Source organism: Phoenix dactylifera, chromosome 4 (genome assembly GCF_009389715.1).
Source record: "Phoenix dactylifera cultivar Barhee BC4 chromosome 4, palm_55x_up_171113_PBpolish2nd_filt_p, whole genome shotgun sequence".
Lineage (NCBI taxonomy): Eukaryota > Viridiplantae > Streptophyta > Magnoliopsida > Arecales > Arecaceae > Phoenix > Phoenix dactylifera.
In genome coordinates this window covers 3,363,233-3,387,496 of record NC_052395.1, presented here as the reverse complement: position 1 = coordinate 3,387,496, position 24,264 = coordinate 3,363,233, and the positions used below count along the sequence as shown (strand labels likewise).

General features: G+C 40.9%; 1 protein-coding gene across 2 annotated transcripts; it reads left to right on the top strand.

The window, feature by feature from the left end:
- The first annotated feature begins 229 nt into the window (after positions 1–229).
- Positions 230–2,588, top strand: LOC103695563. 2 transcript variants are annotated; one of them, XM_008776927.4, is made up of 4 exons: positions 230–374; positions 889–1,135; positions 1,805–2,031; positions 2,314–2,588. In XM_008776927.4, exons 2-4 carry the CDS (start codon positions 949–951, stop codon positions 2,314–2,316), a joined length of 417 nt encoding a protein of 138 aa, XP_008775149.1. In that variant the 5' UTR covers positions 230–374; positions 889–948; the 3' UTR covers positions 2,317–2,588. The 2 variants fall into 2 exon arrangements, with proteins under 2 accessions (XP_008775149.1, XP_008775150.1); XM_008776928.4 differs by having other exon boundaries at positions 231–374; positions 1,808–2,031.
- Positions 2,589–24,264: the final 21,676 nt, after the last annotated feature.

Here is a 24,264-nt window from a genome sequence, read left to right as displayed (position 1 = left end):
AAAGAAACTATAGTTGGCTATGTGCACGATCAAGCTGCTGCATGCAGGGCAAGCAGTGATTTCTCCACTTTGACACCTCTCCGGCTCCAGTGTATTTTACCCATCTCCAAATGCCACGTGGGATAGATGAAGCGGCAAATTGTTCATCATCAACCCTTGGAGGAAAAGGCTGTATCCTGTTCGAAGCAAGACATCCCAAGCCAAAGCAGATCTTATCAGGATGGAGATGCTATTGATTTGCAACGCGTTGCACAACTCCTGTTCGCACGCAAACTTACTCGCAGCGCTTCAGCCTTTTTCCCTTTCTTCCATCATTCCCTCTAGGGTTTCCACTGATAGTTGGTTTTTTTCTGCAATCAAAGGATCACGATCAGGTAATTTCCCCTCATTCCCAAATCCAACGCTTTCTTGATTTTTTTTTGGCTTTTTTGTGGGTCTGTTCGATCCTAAAAAAAATATCGTGTGCAGCGCGTAAATCTTGTCGGACGAATCCCCTTTTTCTACCGCATCTTTGATCCGAGGATAATTGCATAAAAATCTTCGTTTTCTCTGGGTTTTTATGATTGATTAGTTACTGAAGTTAGATAAAGTTTACGTTTTTTCATTATGTTGATCTGAAAATCGTCCCTTTGAATCAAGTTGCTTATGGGGGGGAAAGACTAATTTTTCGTTCATAATCATCAAAAAAACGTTCTTTTTATATTTTTTTCATCCGAACCAGCACAGGGATCACTTGCAGTTATTTCATAAGTATCAGTTTGGAGTTATCCACTGATCCACGTAAATTATTCTTGTAGTCTTATATAAATCTATGAATTTCTTCAGCTTTTATATGTTATTCGCTGAAGGATCTAATAGGGGTTGTACTATTTTTGAATCAAATGGCAGGAAAACGAGCAAAAAACACTACATTTGTGCAAGAGGGCAGAAGAATAGATCGCAGTAACTATGCATAAGGCGAAAACCCATCATACGGAGACTCATGGAATGAGCAATGACATGGATGAGAACACACCAGTGGACGAAGTTAAAGGCCCAAATGTGTTTGAACGAGCTAAGGAGGAGATCGAGGCCATTGTGGAGGCTATCAGTTCCAAGAAAGAACCCCATCACGATTCACCCACAAAGAAAGAGGGTATTTTTTTTTTCTCCCAAATATGATTAAGTGGGAGTTGCATTAAATAAATTTAATGAGATATCATTTGGGCATGCCATGTTAGCTGTGCTGAGATGTCTTGCCATGCTATTTCCTCTCTCTCTCTGTTTATGGTTATTCACTTGCCTGATTAGCTCCTGCTTAAGCTTAAGAATTGGGGCTAAGTTGGTCTTTACTTTGCGCAAGAAACGGCTACTCTGGTAAAAGATTTATAATCCAATTACATATTCAAAATCAGATTTCTTGTCTTTCCCCTGTAGGCCAAATCTTCCTTTAGTGCTTCTTTCTTATTGCTGAAATTTGTAACCATTGCCAAGCCTTCTTTCTGTCAGATCTTTGATGAGGATATTAGTTTTTTTTTAAAAAAAAAGTTTGTTGATATATTGAATTGGGTCTTTTTCTATTTCCTTATATTTATGGAATCTCATCTATTTGGTTCATGCATTCAGGGGTAAATAGAACCTTTTTCTTCATAGTCCTAATGCATTTTCCTAATAATTTTCTCTGCAAAGTTAGTGCTTCAGTCAATAAGAAAAATGCCAATAAGGTTTGTTATTGCTCCAGAAGTATTACTTTGTTTATAAGTTTTTGTTTTTACAGTCCGTAAATTATCCTATTCTCAATGAGGCTGTATTTTTGATTCATTAGCAGAAAGTGTTGTGGAAGCACCTACTTTAACTGTGAGGGCAAACGAAAAGGCGAAAACATTGAACAGGGTTAAAACCCATGATAAGGAGACTCATGGTTCCAGCAATGACATTGATGAGAACACACCTGTTGACAAAGTTAAGGGGCCAAGTGTATTTGAAAGAGCTAAAGAAGAGATTGAAGCCCTTGTAGGAACAATTCATCCAAAGAAAGAACATAATAACGAGGTACATACAAAGAAATAAGGGGGAGTCTGGGGTTCTCTCGGAAGAATGTGAAATTCTGCTCCCCTTTTAATGGAAAGAGAGACTAGCCATGAAGGTTTTTGGGAATTCTTTTGATTATTTTCCCCATAGATGTGTATATGATTACAGATACACATCTGATTACAGATACACATCTGTGATTTCTTGGATATATTGTTCTTTTATTCATTTTTTCAGACTGCAGAGATGAATTTTTGTATAGCGTACTTTTTTTTGTTAACCATGGAATTTATTTGTTGGCAGTGAATGTGAAGTTGATCTTCTTGGTCTTACATCACCTTTCTTCAGAGGCTGGAGTATTGATCGATGGAAGAAGGAAAAGGGTTGTCGCCATGATGTTTGGGAACTTATAGATGAATGAGTCTTGTATTTTAAGGATTGTTCGTCCTGTCAATTGATGTTCAGGCTGCAAGCATAATTAGTTTTTTGCTGCAAATAAAAAAAAAAGAAATAATGAATCAGTTTCCAGAAATATCACTTCTACAAACTGGCTTCCGTTAACATGGTGATCCTTTACAGATGTGCATGCAAGATGGTTGGTTCATGTATTGATTAAGACTTGCCGTACCGATACCGGATCCTGTACCAGTGTTATACTATCATAGTATTGATACGGTACGATATACGGTATGTTTGGTGTACCGAGTGTCGGTATGCCACCAGTACTGGTATCGGATCGATACCGTATGTTCGGTATCATTCGGTACGCTATGATATTGATGGATATGCAACTTTTCATATTTTCCATCTTCTTGCTCTTCTCTCTCTTTTATATTTGCCCCTTTATGAGAGAAATTATATTCTACATGCACCACAGGAACAAACCAAGATGAGATGCATGAGGCGGCAATCCAAACAAACGCATGATGCATGGGGCCTACACGACCGAGACGTGCGATTAGTATGGCGCACCGCCATGTGGTGCACATGATGCAAGGTATAATTTCTCCCTTTATGGATTGTTAGACAAGTTGAGTGAAGGTGTGCAGCTTCAAACCAAGCGGAATACTCGGTTTTTCCTGTTGAACCTTTCGCCCCTTAATTAATTGCATGCTTTATCACAAGATACTGGCCTAGTTACATATGCTATGTTTTCAAAAAAATGAATTGAATGAGGGTGTATGAGAATCACACAAAAGGGGGAACCAATGAATAATAGGATGGAAATAGTGGGAAGGGGCTTGCAGTGAGCTTGCTATGCCGGAAGATGCAATGGTAGATGAAATAGAGGAGTGAGATTCATGAATTAACTCCGGATGGACAGAATTGTTCTTGTGAACTAGGGGATGTTAGTTACAACCAGGGAAGGAGATCGTGCCAAAAATGTGTAATGAGATGTATGGTTGAGTTGCAAGGGAGCTTCATGGAAGAATCATGGGAAAGAAAACTGGGATGCTAGGGCATGGACTTTGTTAAAACATGTTGGAAAATTATGAGAAAACCATTCCATCTTTTAATTCAGAACCAGCAGGGGTTGCACAAAGCATATAACTTGGAGGTACTGCACTTCTGCATTGAAGGGTCATAGTTTAGGTTACAGATATCATGTTTTGCTGGGATTTCGGTATTTCAGATACCATGAACCTTTCTGAGCAATCTTCATGTATACTAGTGCTTGTTAAAGCGAGATTGTTTGTAATAAATATTCAACAATGAAGAATAGATTGGTTTCAACAGATATCCAAGAATAAGGTCAAGGTTTATCTGATGTTGATGCGGTATCGGAGTTGAAGTTCATTTAGGGTAACCTGGTGTTGTGAATAAATGATTGCATTGAATGTTCTTATCAATCAGGTAGCTTCCACATAAATCTTTAATTATCATTGAGAAATTTAGTGGATATATATATTTGGCATAGTTAGATAAAAAGACAGAAATCCTACGTAGTGATACGGACTTACAGCTCAAAAGCTTAAGCTACTGAGAGGAAAATCGGCCGGAGCTAATAAACCATATGGCACATTTATTAGTTAATATGGGACTAAGACAATCTTCCTCATCCAACCTCATGGCGTCCTTATCATGGTGGCCACTACTCGAGAGAGAGGGGGCTCATCCATGGCCTAAGTCCTACTTAATCCTACTAGATCCTTCTGACCTTGGTATCTTCTAGTGAGGGCCTTGCATGACTAATAAGGTTGTGATGTGCAATGGGCTTAGCTCCGATACCACTTTTCACGGACTCACAATCCAAAAGCTTAAATTGTTGAGAGAAGCACTGGGTGGACTAATAAACCTATCATGTACCCCTTTTATAAGTCAAATGTGGGGCTATAATAATAAGCAGCCCTAGTTTAGATAGTAAATTTTGTATTGTTAGATTGATTTTAAATCAAAACCAGACACCATCTTCTTAGAAATCTGATGGACTACTTTTCATTAAATGATTGCAAGACTAATCATCCCATTTCATGCTATCATCCAATCACAAGTTGTGAAAGATCGTCTCATTAACCAAAGATAGACAAGCCAGCTCTTAGAGAATGACAATCAATAAATTTACATTGAACAAGCATATTAAAATTGAGATTGAAAGAATGGAAAGTACAATAAATCTTTAATTATCAAACAGGCAGCTTCCACAGAAATCTTTAATTGTCATCTAAAGAAATTTAGGGATGCATACATTTTATGTAGTTAGATGAAAAGGCAAAAATCCTACATTCTGCCATAGACTCATAACCCAAAAGCTTAAGCTATTGGGAGTATGACTGACCTAGCTAATCGACCATATGGCATCTTTTTTTCTTAGTCCACGTGGAACTAAGACAAACCCAACCCAACCTTGTGACGCCTTTGTTACAGTTGGCTACTTCTCTAGATAGGGAGGGGGGGCATTTATAGTCCATGTCCTCCTTGATCCAACCAAATCCTTCCAACCCTGGTATCCTTCTGCAAAGGGTCCACATTATTAATAAAGATTGTAATATATAATGGGCCTAGCTCTGATACCATTTGTCACGGATTTACAATCCAAAAATATAAGCTATCAGGTGGAGGACCAGCATGGCTAAGAAACTCAGGTGGCACCTCTTGTATAAGTCGATGTAGGACTATGATAATAAGCATCCATATATAGTTTAGATTGAATTTTATTTTGTATCGTTAGACTGATTTTTAAATCAAAACCCGTCCCCATCTTCTTAGCAATCTCAGGGACGGATTACTTATCATTCAATGATTGTAAGGCAAATCATCACATTTCATGCTGTCATCCAATCACAAATTGTGAAAGATCGTTTCATCAACCAAAGATAGACAAGCCAGCTCTTAGAGCATGCATATATACCACTCAATAATTAATGTACATGGAAACATTCATAATAAAATTGAGGGTGCATGCATGAAAGAATGGAGAGAGCACAATAAACCGATCAATGCCTCCGACTTGCCAGTTTTTTACAGAACGCCAATCCTTCCTTGGGTTTCCCAGCAAATCCTGCTTGCCTGCAAGCCTCGTTGCACTCCTCCTTGCACACTTCGGTGGTCACCATGCTAAGTGGGATGCATTTCTTCATGCATTCGCAGAAGCAGCTTTGTCCGGCCTCGCTCCTCTCGACGGTGGACAGAGCGAGCAGCAGGCTGATGAAGATCATCGCGGCCACCTTCTTGCAGGCCATCTTTTCCTTTGTCGCCTGTCTTGGTTGAAACACCAGAGGGAAGTCTCGGAGGCCTCTAAACCTATGGGGTGGTCCTGGTGCAACAAGAGAAGAGAGGCACAGAATGATGGATATATAGGGAAGATCATGAGGTGGTTAATTGGATCCCTCTATGTTGGGAAACTTGTTGGTCTTCCAGTTTTACGTTGTATATATATGGGAGGATGGGGTGTCCTGAGGTGGACTTTGTTTTTTGGTACCATCAAAATGGTTAACTGGGACTGTTGACATGGTCAACTAATGCTCATCCTCTATCCAACTATTATTACATCTCATTATAGAGAGAAAAATAGACAGCCTCTCGTAAGAAAATATGGAGTCCTCGCATGCATATTAGAGAATTTAATCTAGTTCTCGCATGCATTCTATTCTCGCCCATGCCATCCCGTACACAGCATGGTACGCCATTATCATCAAACTTTCCACGTAGATCGATGGTAAAAATAGCATCTACACAAAACTTGATCATTATGCTAGTTTTTTTTCTGAAAGCAACAAGTTTTTGCTGCCAATATTTTGATTTAGAAAACAGAAGGATCTAGCTTATTAGAAAAAGAAGAAAACAACAAATGTGCAGCAATATGTATTACCCAAAAAAAAACAAGAGGGAGCTACTAATATGCCCCCAAAATGAAGACTTGCGAATTCCTGTGATACCTAGGGAGACCGTAGCACGGAGTACATATACAACGGGGATGGAGTGGAACTCAATCCCAGGCGCTATACGTGAGGAGTGAAATAACGACATCTCATGGCCCTTGCACTCTCAAACAATCTGCTTTAAGATTCAGAAGATTTCACAGCAAGACTCACTTCAAGCCATGAGTTTGATTATTTGATATCAACCATCAAAATTTCTCCGGCACCTACTTCCCATATTTTGGCACCTGCCCGCATCTCATGAGCTCGTACATCCATCTTAATAATATTAGGCAGGGCATGCAGGTTCCTTTTTTAAGTCTGCGTAGGCCTGGCATTTTGGCTGGTCTGCACTTGGCGGTAACGTGTAGTCCTTTCCATCCCCCTCCAAAAGTCGCAGGCATCCATTTCACCTCCTTCTTCTTCTTCTTCTTCTATTATTTGAGGTAAAAACGGCATTTCATATAGCTCTAACGTAAGTACAACCTATCAAATTAAGAAAAAGTAAGGAATACAATGAAGAGGAATATTCTCCATGGATGTCCAGATGATCTCTCTGAAGTACCGGACAACAAAGGAGGCGACCCAGTCTGCAGCACTGTTCGCTTTTCGGAATACTTGTGCTGCCTGAAAAGAGCTTAGATCATGAACCAGTCTGCGAGTATCACGAATAAGAGGATGACCATCACTATATCTGTCCACTCCCTGCACCCAATCAATCACCATTGAAGAATCCCTCTCGAGGCAAATGCACTCAGCACCAAGTACCCGTCTCGCAAAGGAGATATCCTCTCTGGCTACCCGTAGCTCTGCCCCAACTGCAGTAAGACCGGCTGTACAACGACCACCCGCTGCTATCATTCTGCCAAAGTGGTCTCTGATCACAAATTCGGCCCGTTCCAACGTCTGGTCTGCCGATATACTATCATCGAAATTTACTTTGAGATAACCAAGGGATGGGGGCACCCAAAAAACAAGGACAAATGTGGGTACTGAAACAGCAAATCGAGTGCCCCAGGTGTCCCTAGCCATCCCAGAAGTAAACACGGCAGTAGCTGAGGTGATCTCTTCCGTATGGAGATCGAACAACTCTCTCCACCACCATCCCCAGGGGTAACCTCCTGCCCTCAAACATACCAGCATTTCTATCCAGCCATATGTAATAAGCCAAGTAAGCCCATAGTATCCCAGCCTCCACAATACTAGAACTTTGCATGGAAGCTCTCAATCGATGAATCAAATCCTGTGCCGACTCCACCGAGTGGGAAAGAAAAACAGGTGACCTATACCATATGTCTCTGGTCCTAGGACACCGCAAGAGGACGTGATCAATGGTCTCCTCGGTATCAATATACACCTCGTAGCACTGAGTGATCCTCACCCCCTGCCGAACTAACGAAGACCTGGTTGGTAGGCAACCCCATGCCACCTTCCAGAGAAAGAGCGTCGCATGCGGGTGAATCCTCAACCTCCAAATCCAAGCTCCCTCTATCCTCCGAGCTGGCTCCCTACTCATCAATGCCTGAAGATCCCTTTCACCCTCACCTCGAGCTCCAAACTCATTCAAGCGACAAGGCATAGGTGTTCTCCGGCCTATTTAGTGCGAGAGGCTCAAAGTGGTTATCAAAATATAAAATTATGTTGCGTTTGAATCCTCCATCATCATCCATAGCAAAACATATGCTCTACGTGAGCTCCACCATCTGATCAATCAGTACTCTTCTGCCAAAAATAATAATAAAAAAAAAGCTTCGCTCACTTGCGCCTGGTTGCATGGCAAGTTGGTGATTGATGAGAAGGATTAGAGCCAACCATGAAGATGGAAAAAATGCACGATAATAAAGCTTGTATTCTTTTGTACCAGAGGTCCTAGTGAATATATTCGGACAATCTCTTTTTTCTTTCCCTCCTTACCAAATGCCATGTAAAATTGCCTCCACTGCTTACAAGTTATCATTGCCCGACACCCACATCTTGGGACATGAATACACGGTGATATCAAACTGAACCTGGTGGTGTAATCAATGCTCTCCGCCTATTCCAAAGGCTCCTAAAACAACGGAGGCTGCTTACCCTCGTTGCAAACATCAGTTGGGCTCTGCAGTCCAGGGAACCTACCATTGCTATATCTTAGAAGGATGGAAGCATGAGAAGGGCGATTCCTCCTCAGAAGCCACCTCAAATGGGATCTCTTTGTAAGAGCTGAAAGAGATGCATGCAGCACCATGATCTATCAAAATGATGAGATTTGAGGGTCAAATTCTTGCCACAATAGGGAATGCAAATTGCGTGAAGCAAACAATACCAGGGTAAAGGAAAGAGAAGGGCAAAGAATTGACATTTTAAGAGGGATGGGAAACAAATCTAGGCCATTGTGTTACCTGCTCCTCATATTTCATTCCACGACCCCTCCCCCCCCTCCGTTAGTTACCATTAGCGAAACAATATCACAAACTCAGCAACATCAGTTTGCTAGTCATGCTACATGGAGTGATAAGGAGAGGCTTGCAAACTGTAAACATCAATCTATCCAAAGAGTGGCAAGGCGTGTGATGAGTTTGAATCAAGGCAACCTCGTTTCCAACAAAGCTAAAACTCTGGTCAGCGAAGAAACAGTTTTAGCCAGCAAAGAGATGGCTGCAAATCACTTGAATTCAAAAGAGAGTAAGGTTGTTGCAACCACAAAAACAGATGGTCACCCGATGATCATGAAATAACAAACCATATCTTGTAAAGATATAAACTAACTTGTACTCATTAAATACTCATGAAAAGACATCTCTGTTGCTCATGAGTACAGAAATTCATAAACATACAAGTCCTTTTTTTAGTTTGGTATCTGAGCCATTGTGAGCATCAAGAGTTTCATTCTTCCGCTACAACCATGTCAACCATCTCTCTCAATGTCAGCAACTTTGCAACCTTAAACTCACACCAGATAACTACAGCTATCCCTTATAGCGTGAGCAGGTCATTGCACTAGCTGAAAGCCAAGATCTCTATGGTCATCTCACAGGAGACATGGTGCCTCCAACCATGTACACTCCAGACACATCAACAACAGACAAGCCCCAGTTCAATGCAGCTTATCTTCACTGGAGAAAGTTTGATCGCTTACTTCGAGGGTGGCTCATTGGCACTCTGATAAAAGAAGCACTTGGGCTTGTTGTGGCACTTCAGACCGCCAAACAAGTATGAGACGATCTTCAAGAAGCCTATGCCCAGGATTCCTGTGAAGGAACTCGGTTGATCTATAAAGAGGGGGGGGGGGGGGGGGGGGGCGGAGGGGGGCGGGGGGAGCTCGGCTGGGTGGTGGTCGGCGGGTTTTGGGCCAAAGAACAGGGGAGGCCCTGTTTTCCGAGAAGAAGGGAGGAAAAAAAATGTTATTTTAATTTTTCTTTTGTTTAGGTGTTCAACCGAGTTACTTGTTCCTTGTTTTTTTTATATTTTTTTTTTCTTTCTTACTCTTGTAAGCACTTGTCCTTTTATGCAATCCATAAATTTATTTTATGCAATCTATATTCCAGTCTGCAATTTTTCTAGCACTGTTTTCATCCAATTTATGATAAAGCTTTAATTTCTATTGTTTTTAATTTCTATATTTTTAAGTTCCGTTCTTCAACTTCTGTAATTTTTCTTTTTATGCAATACAATTAAATCTTCCTTCATGCAATTTGTGTTCGCTTCAATCTTCTTGTTTTCATCCATTTTAATTTATGCCAAAACTCTTCTTTGATTAATTAAATAAATGCTTTTCGAATCTGAGTACCTTTCTTTTAGTTAGTTTCAATTAGAAAATCACATCAACATCCTCGACATAATATTTTTCTTTTATCATTCAAAAATCGCTTTTGAATCCGAGTGAACGTTTTTATTTTTAAGCAACTCCAATCGCCTCCCTGTGGATCGACCTCTTACAACCACTATTCTTCGAGTAGAACAGGTAAGAGTAAAATTAATTTAAACTTTGTTTGACGGTTCTAACAACGATCTATTTAGCATATTTTTAGGTAAACAGGAATCAGACAACAAAATTACATCTAAAAATTACGCTAATAATCTATAGATCATTCCCTGAGGAATCGACCTCGGACTCCCGAGTTAAAAACTTGATGCTAAAGTAGAACTGTTCTCCCAAGTGCAGAAGAATCGCACAAGTAATATAACTCGGGAGTTCGAGGTCGATTCCTCAGGGAACGATCTATAGATTATTAGCATAATTTTTAGATGTAATTTTTAGTTAATTTTCAAAAATTAAAAGCAGAGGATAATAGATCAATAAACAAAGTTTAATAAAATAGAGATGGTTAGGGATCCGGAATCCCCCCTGACAATAGTACATTCAAGATATAAACTCTATGGTTTCTGATTTAAAAGTTCAAATGTAGGATAGATCTAATCATGGAATATATTGTTTGAACACACGAACTCAATTTCTAAGCATTCGTCATACCGGTTATGTCTACGACAAATCAAATAATAAAGTAATCCATGCATCAATAGAGATAAACCATTAAAGAACTATCTATAACATAGGCAAGCAAAAAATCAAAACATATCAAAAGATCTAAATTGAATAGAACAATAGTTTAGAGTTTACTTCAAGAAAGTAACAAGTCAAGGGTTCTCCCATCACCCTTGACCAAAGGGATTAGCCTCCCATTACAAGCGTCAGCATCTTTCCCTTTTCTTTTTTTTTTTTCTTTTCTTTTTGGAGAACAGAACATGCTCTGTTTCCTTTTCAAATGAGAGAGCTCAACCCCCCTCCCCTGTTTGTGTGGGAACAAGAACCGCCTCCTATGTTTGTCGAATAAGAGCTCCTCTCCCTTTATATAGATCGCCCCCACCCCGGCGATGGATCCCTTGATTCTGCGTGGAGAGGAGGACGAACGGGGCGGACGCTGAGGGGCGGATCTGGGAGGTGACCTCGGGCGGATCCGGCGCTGATGACGGATGCCGAGGATCGTGCGTGGGAGGCTGAGGTTTGGGAGGTGATCGCGGGATGATCACGGAAGATTGCTCACGCTGGGGGGTCTGATGCTGGTCCGGTGCGTGAGGCAGGCTCGCGGAAGAAGAGGAGGCAGACGGCTGGGAGATGATCGCGGGCGGATCACGGAAGATTGCTCGCAGATGTTGCGACGCTTCACGGGAGACAGAATTGCTGGGAATGGAAGGATGCGGAGGATCAGTCGGACGCTGGCGATGTTGTGATGGCCGGGGGAAGCTGAAACGCACATTGGACGGGCGGAAGAGGCGGGCGGATGCGTGGGATAAGGGGTTGCACGCTGAAGAACGGAGATGGAGGAATGGATTTGAGGCTCGGAAACGGAAGATCATGGGGATGCTGGAATCCTGGATGTGATCACAGATGGCTGATTGTTTGCTAATCCGGAAGAGATGGATGGATCGCGATCTCTTCCACGCGGGCGCTGGGAGGCTTCATGGGATGCTTCGCACGCGGAGAAGACGGACGCTGGGCTTGGGATTCAGATGACGGCTGGGACGTGGACGGTGTAGATCATGGTTGGACGCTTGGAGGAAGCTGGGACGTGGACGGTGAAGATGGAAAACAACTGATGCTGGTGCTTGGGATGATGCTGATTTGGAATCACAAAGTCAATTAACTGCAGATGGCTGGGAGCTTGGGTTGCATCGCGAAATATGGTGTGGAGTGATTGATTAAAATCCTATTTGATTTTGATGAGCTCAAACAATTGAGTATATCTTTTGTTTACTAATGAATTCAATTGAGTGTTTCAGTGAAAATCTTGTCTAAGTGTTTCTAGACTTGGTTCAAGATATTTTGGATAAGTTAAGAAGTCAGTTTGAATCAAAGTCTGAGACTCGAGTCGACTCCGGGATATTACGAGTCGACTCCAAGCGTATCAGAATCACTGGCACGAGCTCGAGTCGACTCCGGATCATTACGAGTCGACTCCGACTGAGAACTGACAGACGAACAGAAAGACTCAACTCAAAACCTGTCAGCAAGTCGACTCCTGAAATGCGCGAGTCGACTCCGATGATTACCGAGTCGACTCCGGAATAGTATGAGTCGACTCCAAGGAGTTACAGACAGAAAAGTCAGAGAACGATTTTCGACCCTGAGATTCGAGTCGACTCCTGTGGAACGCGAGTCGACTCCGATGGTTGGCAGGTCGACTCCAAAGAAAGCGAGAGTCGACTCTCAGTGGTACACAAGGCAAAAGTCAGAGAGCAGTTTTCGGACTCTGAGATCCGAGTCGACTCCCGCAATGCGCGAGTCGACTCCGAGACAGCGCGACCCCAAAAAGATAGAAGACCGAATTATTGTCTCTGAGAGCCGAGTCGACTCCCAGACAGCTCGAGTCGACTCCAAGGCAGCGCTACATCAAAAAGGCAGAAGGCTGTGTTTCGGAAACTGAGAGCCGAGTCGACTCCGGAACAGTTCGAGTCGACTCCAAGACTGGACGAGCCAAAAGACAGAAGATCGGGAGTTCGGGCTCTGAGCGCCAAGTCGACTCCCAGGATTGTCGAGTCGACTCGAGTGGGCCAAGTTGAAAAATTAGCTCCATGGACTTCATGGGATGAGCCGACTCCGAAAATGGCAAGTCAGCTCCAGAAGTTGGCGAGTCGACTCCGGGTTAAGTCGAGTCGACTCCCAGTCGCGGAGGTCACTTTAATTCAAATCCGGAACAGTTGCCGAGCCGACTCCAGAAAAGCATGAGTCGACTCCCGCTACAGCCGAGTCGACTCCAGATCGCGCGAGTCGACTCCGACCCCAACGGACATATTGTCAGGATGTGCAGAGTATGCAGAACGGGCAGAAAAAGGTGTCTAACGGCTAGTTTCCGTGGGGGATGGCTTAAATAGCCACAGAGGACTGTAGCAAGGCAGAGAAGCACTATTCCACTCAAAGAAATCAAGCATCCTATCTCTGCCAACTGGTTTTCAACAGAAAAGAAGGAAGAGCGCCATTAACTCCATCCAGCTACCTCTTCCCAGCATTTAAAAGAAGTCTCCTCCTGCCTTCAAGTCGACCAGACATTCAAAAGGAGACTCACAGTTCAAGAAGCCCTACTCTACTCCAACTCAAACGTGTTTGAGGGCTCTTAACTTCTCTCTAGTTTATATTGCTGTATATCTGTTTTTTAGAAACTCTGTTTTTCTGTTTGTCCTTGTTCTTTCCATCTTGTCTTTGCTTGATTCAATCAGGGGATTGAATCAAGAGTGTAGAGGTTGGTTGGTGAGCCGAGGGTAAAACCAACGTGTAAGGGTTCGATTGTGATCCCGGGAAAACAATCGGGGTGGTTCTAGTCGGTGAGCCTGGGAAAACCGACCGAGTTCGTTGTGAGCTCGTAAAACAACAAGTTGGGTTGTGAGCTTGTAAAACAACCGGCTGTAATCCAAGGGGTTATAGTGAATTCCCAAGTGAGACTTGGGGAGTGGACGTAGGAGCAAGGGTTAGCTCCGAACCACTATAAACATTGTGTTTGTGATTGCTTGTGTCTCTCTCTCTCACTCTCATTTCACTCACAGCACATAGCAACTAATTAATCATCTTGCAAAAGTATTAATTAGTCATCCTCAAACGTTTTAATAGCACAATTATTTTAAAACCCAATTCACCCCCCCTCTTGGATTGTCTATCTGGGCAACATATGGGAAGTCGCTCAGGTGCGCGGAAGAAGAGTCATGGACTCTGTTCTGCAGTTGAGAAGATGCATTCTTTTTAGATGAATTTATATAAAATAATGATAAAAATTATAATAAGTGCTAAGAATAAAATATTTAATCAAGCAAATGTTAATACCTATTATTTATCATTATTTTGTTAGCATTAGGCTAAGTTAATTGGTACTTAGATCGCACTTTTGTGCTCTCATCATACCCCCCAACTCGCTTATTGCTAGTCTCTAGCAATTCAGAGTAAACAATATCATGAGAGTACAAAAAATGTTGGTTGATCCTTTGATGTTTTATTAGAACTAATTGCATAAAATTAAGATAAGTACTCACTTTCGTAGGAATCACGATTGCACTTAGCACGTGCAACAAGCCGTTAAACCCCTAGGTTACCCTAGTGGACGAGTGTTGTCTCGTGAGGGTTTGCAGTGATGTTACCCACAAACATCATTCATAAAATGATATATAATGAAATTTAAGTCAATGCACACGTGATATATATTTTTCTCAAGCATGGCAACTATCAAAGCAAGCGTAATACTAAAGTGTAGTATGCATAAACAGAATGACTTTCTTAGAGCACTAATACCTCCACCACAACATGGTACCGCTTGAATTTTAGGTGCACTACTCAAGTTCACAGGTGTTTACTATAGTTTATTAGAGCTTGATCCATCAAATTTTCAGAATATCTCATGTTGTTTAAATTTTGTCAAGAATGGTTCGCATATAAAGAAGGAGCTATCAATCCCAACTAAACATCTAAAGTTCACAGAGTTCCAAATTAATGGAGTCAACCCAGCCATTACCATATGTCACTGGGTTCAGTCTGACCAACCCTATTCATGCTTATTTTTATTTTTAAACATATATGACGATTACAATAATCCAACCCCCTTAGGCTCTAGTAAGGTCCATGTAGCGCGTTTTCGGCCATATAATAAAAAGAGAAGGTAAACTGAACCATATAATGTGACTGCATCGTGACTAAAGGTCAATCAAGGTCGGAACATAAGACACTTGGGTGATCTAGCTTGGGTATTCAACTTCTATCTTTATGTGAAAACCAAATCATGAACCTTATAGTATGGACAAGGATACTCGTACTTCTTTTACAGATACGGCTTAATAAAAATGCATTAAATAAATGTGAACTCCTGAGGCCTTCCTATAATCATTACGTACATATGCGGGGATCTAATAATAGGTCTCTGATTAGTCATAGTATGCATGTGTTCCTTGCCTTAATAGTTGCACAAACTCAATATGAAAATACATGTGCATTTGCTTAGAAAAGAAAGTAATGGAATAAATCAAATGCAAAAATAAGTTTTTTTTTTCAAAAAATCAAAATATTTCCCTCCCCCCAACTTAAACATTGCATTGTCCTCAATGTAATAGATACAAGAAAACTATATATGAGAGACAGTAGAGAAAATAATATTGGAGAGAAGAGGAATACCTTGAGCTGTTGATATCTAGAAAATAAGGCCTACAAAATAAGAAGAAAACTAGAAATAAAAGAAAAATTAATATACACATTCCTTTGCCGTCATGCTTAGTCATAAGAAGGTTCCTCCAAGGAAAAGGAGTCCTCTTCATCTGCAAAATTCTCAAGAAAAGGTTTTAACCTGTGTCCATTCACCTTAAAAATCGTACCATCTCGTGGATTCTCAATTTCAACCGCCCCATGTGGAAAAACAGTTTTTATAATGAAAGGACCTGTCCATCTTGATCGTAACTTTCCAGAAAATAGATGTAAGCAAGAATCATAACAAAGAACTTTTTGTGAAGGTTCAAAAGATTTTCTTAGAATTGATTTATCTTGCCTAATTTTCATTCGTTCTTTACAAATTCTAGCATTGCCATACGCATCTCTGCGAATCTCGTTAAGCTCATTCAATTGCAATTTTCTAGCTAGACTGGCATCTTGTAAATCAAAATTCAATTTTCTAATTGCCCAATACGATTTATGCTCTATTTCAATAGGTAGATGACATGCTTTTCCATATACTAGCCGATATGGAGACATACCAAGAATAGTTTTATATGCAGTACGATAGGCCCACAATGCATCTAATAGTTTCAAGGACCAATCTTTTCGCGATGGGTTCACCGTTTTCTCTAAAATTTGTTTAATCTCCCGATTGGCTAACTCTACTTGGCCACTAGTCTGCGGATGATATGGGGTAGCAACTCTATGAGTGACACCATACTTTTTCAATAAGGTCTCGAAAGGCTTATTACAAAAGTGCTTTCCACCATCACTAATTATGATCTTAGGTATCCCAAATCGTGAAAAAATATTTTCTTTCAGAAATTTCAAAACAGGTTTGTGATCATTGGTTCTACAGGTGACAACTTCTACCCATTTAGACACGTACTCAACACCGATTAAAATGTACTCATATCCAAAAGATGGTGGAAATGGGCCCATAAAATCGATGCCCCATATGTCAAAAATTTCAATAGCAGTAATGGGCTGAAGAGGCATCATATGCCTACGAGTTAGACTCCCAACACGTTGACATGGGTCACATGTCCTACAGAACTCGTGGGCATCTTTAAATAGTGTAGGCCAATAAAAACCATATTGCAACACCTTAGCTGCCGTTTTCTTAGATGCAAAGTGTCCTTCGCAAGCACTGGCATGACAAAAAGAGAGTACACTTTGCATCTCATGATCCGGTATGCATCTTCTAAAGATTTGATCATTGCAATACTTAAACAAATAGGGGGCATCATAATAATAACTCCTTACTTCATGCAAGAAATTATTCTTATCATTCGATCCCCAATGCTCCGGCGTCCGGTTCGTGACAAGAAAGTTTACAATGTCAGCATACCATGGCATAGTTGAAAGTGCAAACAATTGCTCTTCGGAGAATGAGTCCCTGATGGAAAACTGTGGCACTGAATCATTAAAAACTAGCCATGATAAATGGTCAGCAACCACATTCTCTACTTCCTTTTTATCTTTGATTGTGATGTTAAATTCTTGGAGTAGAAGTATCCATTGTATTAAGCGTGGTTTGGCCTCTTTCTTATCCAGCAAATATTTTAGCGCTGCATGGTCCGTGAAGATAAGAATAGGAGCACCAAGAATATAAGAGCGAAATTTGTCTAATGCGAATCCTACTGCAAGCAATTCCTTCTCGGTGGTGGTGTAATTCATTTGGGCATCGTTTAAGGTTTTGCTTGCATAGTAAATGATATATGGCTTATTATCCTTGCGTTGTTCTAGGACAGCTCCTATTGCATAGTCACTAGCATCGCACATGATTTCAAAAGGTAATGACCAATCAGGTGGTCGCACGATGCGTGCAGTGCTAAGCATAGACTTCAACTTTTCGAATGCCTCTTGACATGTTTCAGTCCAATTGAACGGTGTATCAAGGGATAGAAGGTTATATAATGATCGAGCTATAATACTAAAGTCCTTGATGAACCTCCTATAAAATCCGGCATGATCCAAAAATGATCTAACATCTCTAACCATCTTGGGTGCAGGTAGCTTAGCGATTAAATCAATCTTAGCTCTATCAACTTTTATGCCCTTCGATGAAATAATATGTCCTAGGCCAATTTCCTTTGGCATCATGAAGTGGCATTTCTTCCAATTCAGTATCAAATTCTTTTCCATACATCGAGCTAAGACTGCTTGTAGATGTGACAGGCAATCACCAAAAGAATCACCAAAAACAGAGAAATCATCCATAAACACTTCTAAAAACTTCTTGTTCATGTCTTCAAAAATGCTGAGCATGCATTTTTGGAATGTTGCAGGTGCATTACACAACCCGAATGGCATTCGTCGGAAAGCGAATATACCAAAAGGACAAGTGAAAGTAGTTTTTTCTTGATCCTCAGGTGAAATTTTGATTTGGTAGTATCCGGAATAGCCATCGAGAAAATAATAGAATTTGTGTCCTGCAACTCTTTCCAAAACTTGGACTAGGAAGGGTAAGGGAAAGTGATCTTTCCTAGTGACCAAATTCAATTTTCGGTAGTCAACACACATGCGCCAACTCGTCGGAAGGCGAGTCGGGACTAACTCACGCTGCTCATTTTCGACTACCGTTAGACCCGCTTTCTTGGGCACAACTTGAGTAGGACTCACCCACTTGCTGTCGAAAATCGGGTAAATAATACCCACATCAAGCAACTTAAGGACTTCTGTTTTAACCACGTCTCTCATTGTCGGATTCAGCCTACGCTGCATTTGCCTTGTGGTTTTCGCATTATCCTCCAAATATATCCGATGCATGCAAATCAAAAGGTTAATCCCCTTTAAGTCTGCAATCGACCATTCAAGTGCTTCTTTATGACTCTTTAGGACCGTAAGTAATTTTCCTTCTTGATCATTATCGAGCTCAGTCGAGATAATTACGGGAAAAGTGTTATCGGGTCCAAAAAAGGCATACTTGAGTTCTCTTGGTAAGGGTTTCAGCTCAAGTATGGTGCTTGTTTTCAAGATTGTACAATTTTTGTTCTTTGTGAGGGCAACTGCTCGAATTTCTCTATCCTCGGTCTCCACCCATTGACCATCATGACATCCGAATTATCCAAAACAGGTGGGACCATATCATCAGCATCGGTTCCATTAGGACACCAATCAATTAAGCTATCATCGGATGGGTCGTTAATTGCTTTAGCTAACAAATATTCTTCTGCGATGGTTTCAACCCAATCAACCTCCTTACTCTCTTCGGAATCATTGGGTTATTTGCACACATTAAAAATGTTCAGTTCTAAGGTCATGTTATCAAAAGAAAGCTTCATGACGCCATTCCTACAATTAATCAATGCATTAGAAGTTGCAAGGAATGGACGTTCTAAAATGATCGGAATCTGAGACTGTAAGTTCGAAGCCGGATGTGTGTCCAATACGATAAAATCGACAGGAAAGTAGAACTTGTCTACTTGGACTAATATATCCTCGATAATCCCCCTTAGAATTTTAACTGACCTGTCAGCTAATTGCAAAGTGACGGAGGTTGGCTTCAACTCACCTTAACCAAGTTGCTCATATACAGAATATGGCAACAAATTCACACTCGCCCCTAAATCTAACAATGCTCGCTCTATCCTAAAGTCACCTATGATGCATGAGATGGTTGGGCAACCTGGATCTTTATATTTAGGAAGAATGTTGTGCTGCAAAATAGCACTCACATTTTCAGTTAAAAATGCCTTCTTCTTAACATTTAATCGGCGCTTGACAGTACACAAGTCCTTCAAAAATTTGGCATATGAGGGTACTTGTTTGATTGCATCAAAAAGAGGTATGTTGATCTTTACTTGCTTAAAAAGCTCAAAAATTTCAGAATTAGGTTCGAGCTTTTGCAACGGCTTTAACCGTTGTGGAAAAGGTGGAGGAAAAGGACATTCAACTTTCTTGGTAGAAGTTGGAACCTCAACTTCTTCTTTGTTCCTTTCATCGGCTTTGGGAGCATCAGAATTAGAAGTGACCTTTGGTGCAACTTTCGGTGGTCTTCATCCTATTGAGCTCCAATGTCCTTAGGGGCCAACGTCTAGTTGATTTTAGTTAAGTTTAGGATATTTATGCACTGGGATGATTTTTGGGCTAAGAACGAGTGATGAAATTCCGATCTTATCTTTTTAATGGGTTCAGCCCTTAGAATATTTTATGCTGATGCCTTATACTATATGCAACAATCAAAGATTTTTTTTTTTATGTTTTACGACATGACATTAAATTATATTGAATAGTTGATCAAGCAAATTATTTATTTATTTTTTTATTAGTTTAAATTTGAAATTTGAATTCTGAAATTTGAAATTTAAATTTTGAATTTTTTAGTTCTTCCCTCTCTCTTTTTATTTTGAATAATCACCCTTGATCTTTTCTTAAAGTTTTTTTTTTCAATTTTCAATTATCAACAAGGGTTAATAAGATATGATAACAATAAAATTCTGATTCTAAAAAAAATAAATACAGAAAATTCAAAATAGAAAGCAGCAATATTTCGTATTAATCTAATAGTCTTTAAAGTCTCAGAATGTCAATCAGACCGTTCGGATTATCGAACAATGTGTCTTGCAAAAGCTAACCAAATTTGAATCCAATCAGACGGTTAAGTTCTATGATATCAGAGTTTGATGCAGACTATGCAGGGAATTAAAAATAGTAGTAAAGATTTATTTTTTTTCAAAAGAAAAATACTAACTACTAAGGTACTAATTAAATCTAAAATTATACTAATAACTCAGCCGTTCCCCGGCAACGGCGCCAAAAACTTGATGCTAAAGTAGAACTGTTCTCCCAAGTGCAGAAGAATCGCACAAGTAATATAACTCGGGAGTCCGAGGTCGATTCCTCAGTGAACGATCTATAGATTATTAGCGTAATTTTTAGATGTAATTTTCAGTTGATTTTCAAAAATTAAAAGCAGAGGATAATAGATCAATAAACAAAGTTTAATAAAATAGAGATGGTTAGGGATCCGAAATCCCCCTTGACAATAGTACATTCAAGATATAAACTCTACGGTTTCTGATTTAAAAGTTCAAATGTAGGATAGATCTAATCATGGAATATATTGTTTGAACACACGAACTCAATTTCTAAGCATTCGTCGTGCCGGTTATGTCTACGACAAATCAAATAATAAAGTAATCCATGCATCAATAGAGATAAACCATTAAAGAACTATCTATAACATAGGCAAGCAAGAAACCAAAACATATCAAAAGATCTAAATTGAATAGAACAATAGTTTAGAGTTTACTTCAAGAAAGTAACAAGTCAAGGGTTCTCCCATCACCTTTGACCAAAGGGATTAGCCTCCCATTACAAGCGTCAGCATCTTTCCCTTTTCTTCTTTTTTTTCTTTTCTTTTTGGAGAACAGAACATGCTCTGTTTCCTTTTCAAATGAGAGAGCTCAACCCCCCTCCCCTATTTGTGTGGGAACAAGAACCGCCTCCTATGTTTGTCGAATGAGAGCTCCTCTCCCTTTATATAGATCGCCCCCACCCCGGCAATGGATCCCTTGATTCTGCGTGGAGAGGAGGAGGAACGGGGCGGACGCTGAGGGGCGGATCTGGGAGGTGATCGCGGGCGGATCCGGTGCTGATGACGGATGCCGAGGATCGTGCGTGGGAGGCTGAGGTTTGGGAGGTGATCGCGGGATGATCACGGAAGATTGCTCGCGCTGGGGGGTCTGATGCTGGTCCGACACGTGAGGCAGGCTCGCGGAAGAAGAGGAGGCAGACGGCTGGGAGATGATCGCGGGCGGATCACGGAAGATTGCTCGCGGACGTTGCGACGCTTCACGGGAGACGGGATTGCTGGGAATGGAAGGATGCGGAGGATCAGTTGGGCGCTGGCGATGTTGTGATGGCCGAGGGAAGCTGAAACGCACATTGGACGGGCGGAAGAGGCGGGCGGACGCGTGGGATAAGGGGTTGCACGCTGAAGAACGGAGACGGAGGAATGGATTTGAGGCTCGGAAACGGAAGATCATGGGGATGCTGAAATCCTGGATGTGATCACAGATGGCTGATTGTTTGCTAATCCGGAAGAGATGGATGGATCGCGATCTCTTCCACGCGGGCGCTGGGAGGCTTCATGGGATGCTTCGCATGCGGAGAAGACGGACGCTGGGCTTGGGATTCAGATGACGCACTGGGACGTGGACGGTGTAGATCATGGTTGGACGCTTGGAGGAAGCTGGGACGTGGACAGTGAAGATGGAAAACAACTGATGCTGGCGCTTGGGATGATGCTGATTTGGAATCACAAAGTCAATTAACTGCAGATGGTTGGGAGCTTGGGTTGCATCGCGGAATATCGGAAGTCGCTCGGGTGCGTGGAAGAAGAGTCATGGACTCTGTTCTGCAGTTGGGAAGATGCATTCTTTTTAGATGAATTTATATAAAATAATAATAAAAATTATAATAAGTACTAAGAATAAAATATTTAATCATGCAAATGTTAACACCTATTATTTATCATTATTTTTTTAGCATTAGGCTAAGTTAATTGGTACTTAGATCGCACTTTTGTGCTCTCATCAATTTCCAAGAACGGGAATTCACCTTAAGACAACAGCTAACATATCTAAAGAAGAATTTAGCAACAATCCTGGCTGATCACCTTCGTGCCTTCAGGAAATTGTGTGACAGCCTTGCAGCCATTGGCCGTCCACTTCTAATAGAGAGAAGGTATATTCACTTCTCAATAGCCTTGGTCCTTGATATGAAACCTTCGTCACCACCATGCTCAAACCACCGATGCCAGGCTACTCTGAATTGGTGTCCCTTCTTCAAGGGTATGAGCAAAGAATCCTATGGCAGGAACAACAATAAATGGCTTTCTATGGCCAACGACAACACCATCAGCATCATGGGACTTCCAAAAATAGCAAACTTGATTTCTCCTCCAAAGGATGTGGGTTTCAGCCAACCAACACAAATACTTCAGCACCTCATGATGGAGGAAACCGAGCCACTGGACCAATCCTCCCAGATGGAACATGCCTCCAGCGCATGACACCTGCAGAGCGAGAACGCTGTAGAAATCAAACATGTCAGATCTGTGGGAAAGAAGGCCATATTGCAACTATATGTTGGGAACGATACAAGAAAAAATCTGTTCAATCTGAAGAAATCCCACAGGCCTTAGCTACTCTCACACTTGTTACGTCAGTGCAGGATACAGAATGGACAACTAATATAGGTGCCTCAAATCACATGATAGGTAACTCAGATCTCCTGTTCAATTTACGTTCTTATTTTGGAAATGATTCAGTTCTAGTTGGTAATGGGAATGCTCTATCCATCAAAGCAATTGGTGATACACGAATTAAACATGGGAAGATAAATTTAACATTGCGCAATGTTTTATTGGTTCCTTCATTGGCTCGTAATCTACTCTCGGTGAGCCAACTTATAGATCAATTTTCATTGAATTGTGAATTTTCTAATGTGAATTTTTGTGTTAAAGAACGAGAGACAGGCCGAATTCTGATGACAGGAGAACGCAAGGGTGATTTGTATGTGTTATCACCTCCCCATGAAGCTCAGTTTTCAAATCGATTCACAAAGACAACGGAGGAGGTGTGGCACCAGAGGCTTGGGCATCCACAAGCTGTTGCTACCCGTATTCTAAAGTCTAAGGGTTTAATTAGAAGCACTGAGTTGAATAAAATGACCACTCTCTGTGAGAGTTGTCAGTTAGGAAAATTAAGCAAATTTTCCTTCAAACATTCGGAGTCTATTAGTTCTAATTTGTTTGATAAAGTTCATTGTGATCTCTGGGGTCCTGCACCAGAGTTATCAATTGAAAATTTTAGATATTATGCATGTATTGTTGATGATTATTCTAAGTACTGTTGGTTAATCCCTTTGCATCTCAAATCTGATTTTTCCTCCGCTTACTTGGCTTTTGAGCGTTATGTCTACAGGCAGTTTGACAAGAACATAAAAATATTTCACTCAGACGGAGGAGGAGAATTTATAAATGCAACACTGACTTCACATTTCAAAAAGGAAGGGATAATACATCAAATCTTCTGTCCAAATACTCCACAACAAATAGGTTCAGTAGAACGACGACACCGAGTGATAAGAGAACTTGGCATGACCATGCTCTTTCACAGTGGAGTCCCCAAACAATTTTGGGTGGAATCCTTTCATACAGCAGTTTACTTAATAAATAGATTACCTTGTTCTGCAATTGATTTTCATACTCCTTACTTCCAGTTGCATAAGAGACATCCTGATTACTCCAATTTAAGGGTCTTTGGCTCAAGATGCTATCCTTATACTTGGGAGACAAAAAGAAACAAATTTGACCCTAAAACAATTTCTTGTGTCTTTGTAGGGTATAGTGACAATCACAAAGTTTATAGATGCTATCATCCTTCTACAAAAAAAGTTTTGGTTTCACGGCATGTTGCATTCGCTGAGGATATCTTCCCATATCAAGCAACAACTCAACCAATTGCACCTCATCCCTCAACAGTGACCATATCAGAATTTAAAGATTGGATAGAACAACATGACTCTTACAATAATGACTGTTTGCATTCACGGGATAAACCTCTCATATCTTTTGGTGATATCACCATCTCAAGCACTCCTCTCTCATCAGCTTGAGTTACTTCTTCTGAAAACAATACACCCACAACAGTTAGCAGCGAGATCTCCAACTTACCAGCACCTCCTGAAGGACATAGCTCTACACCTCCATGTATGGACATAGCC

Coding starts and splice junctions, on each gene's coding strand:
- LOC103695563 (XM_008776927.4), top strand. CDS start 949: ATGCATAAGGCGAAAACCCATCATACGGAGACTCATGGAATGAGCAAT. Junction 1,136..1,804: donor TTCACCCACAAAGAAAGAGG/GTATTTTTTTTT, acceptor TTGATTCATTAG/CAGAAAGTGTTGTGGAAGCA.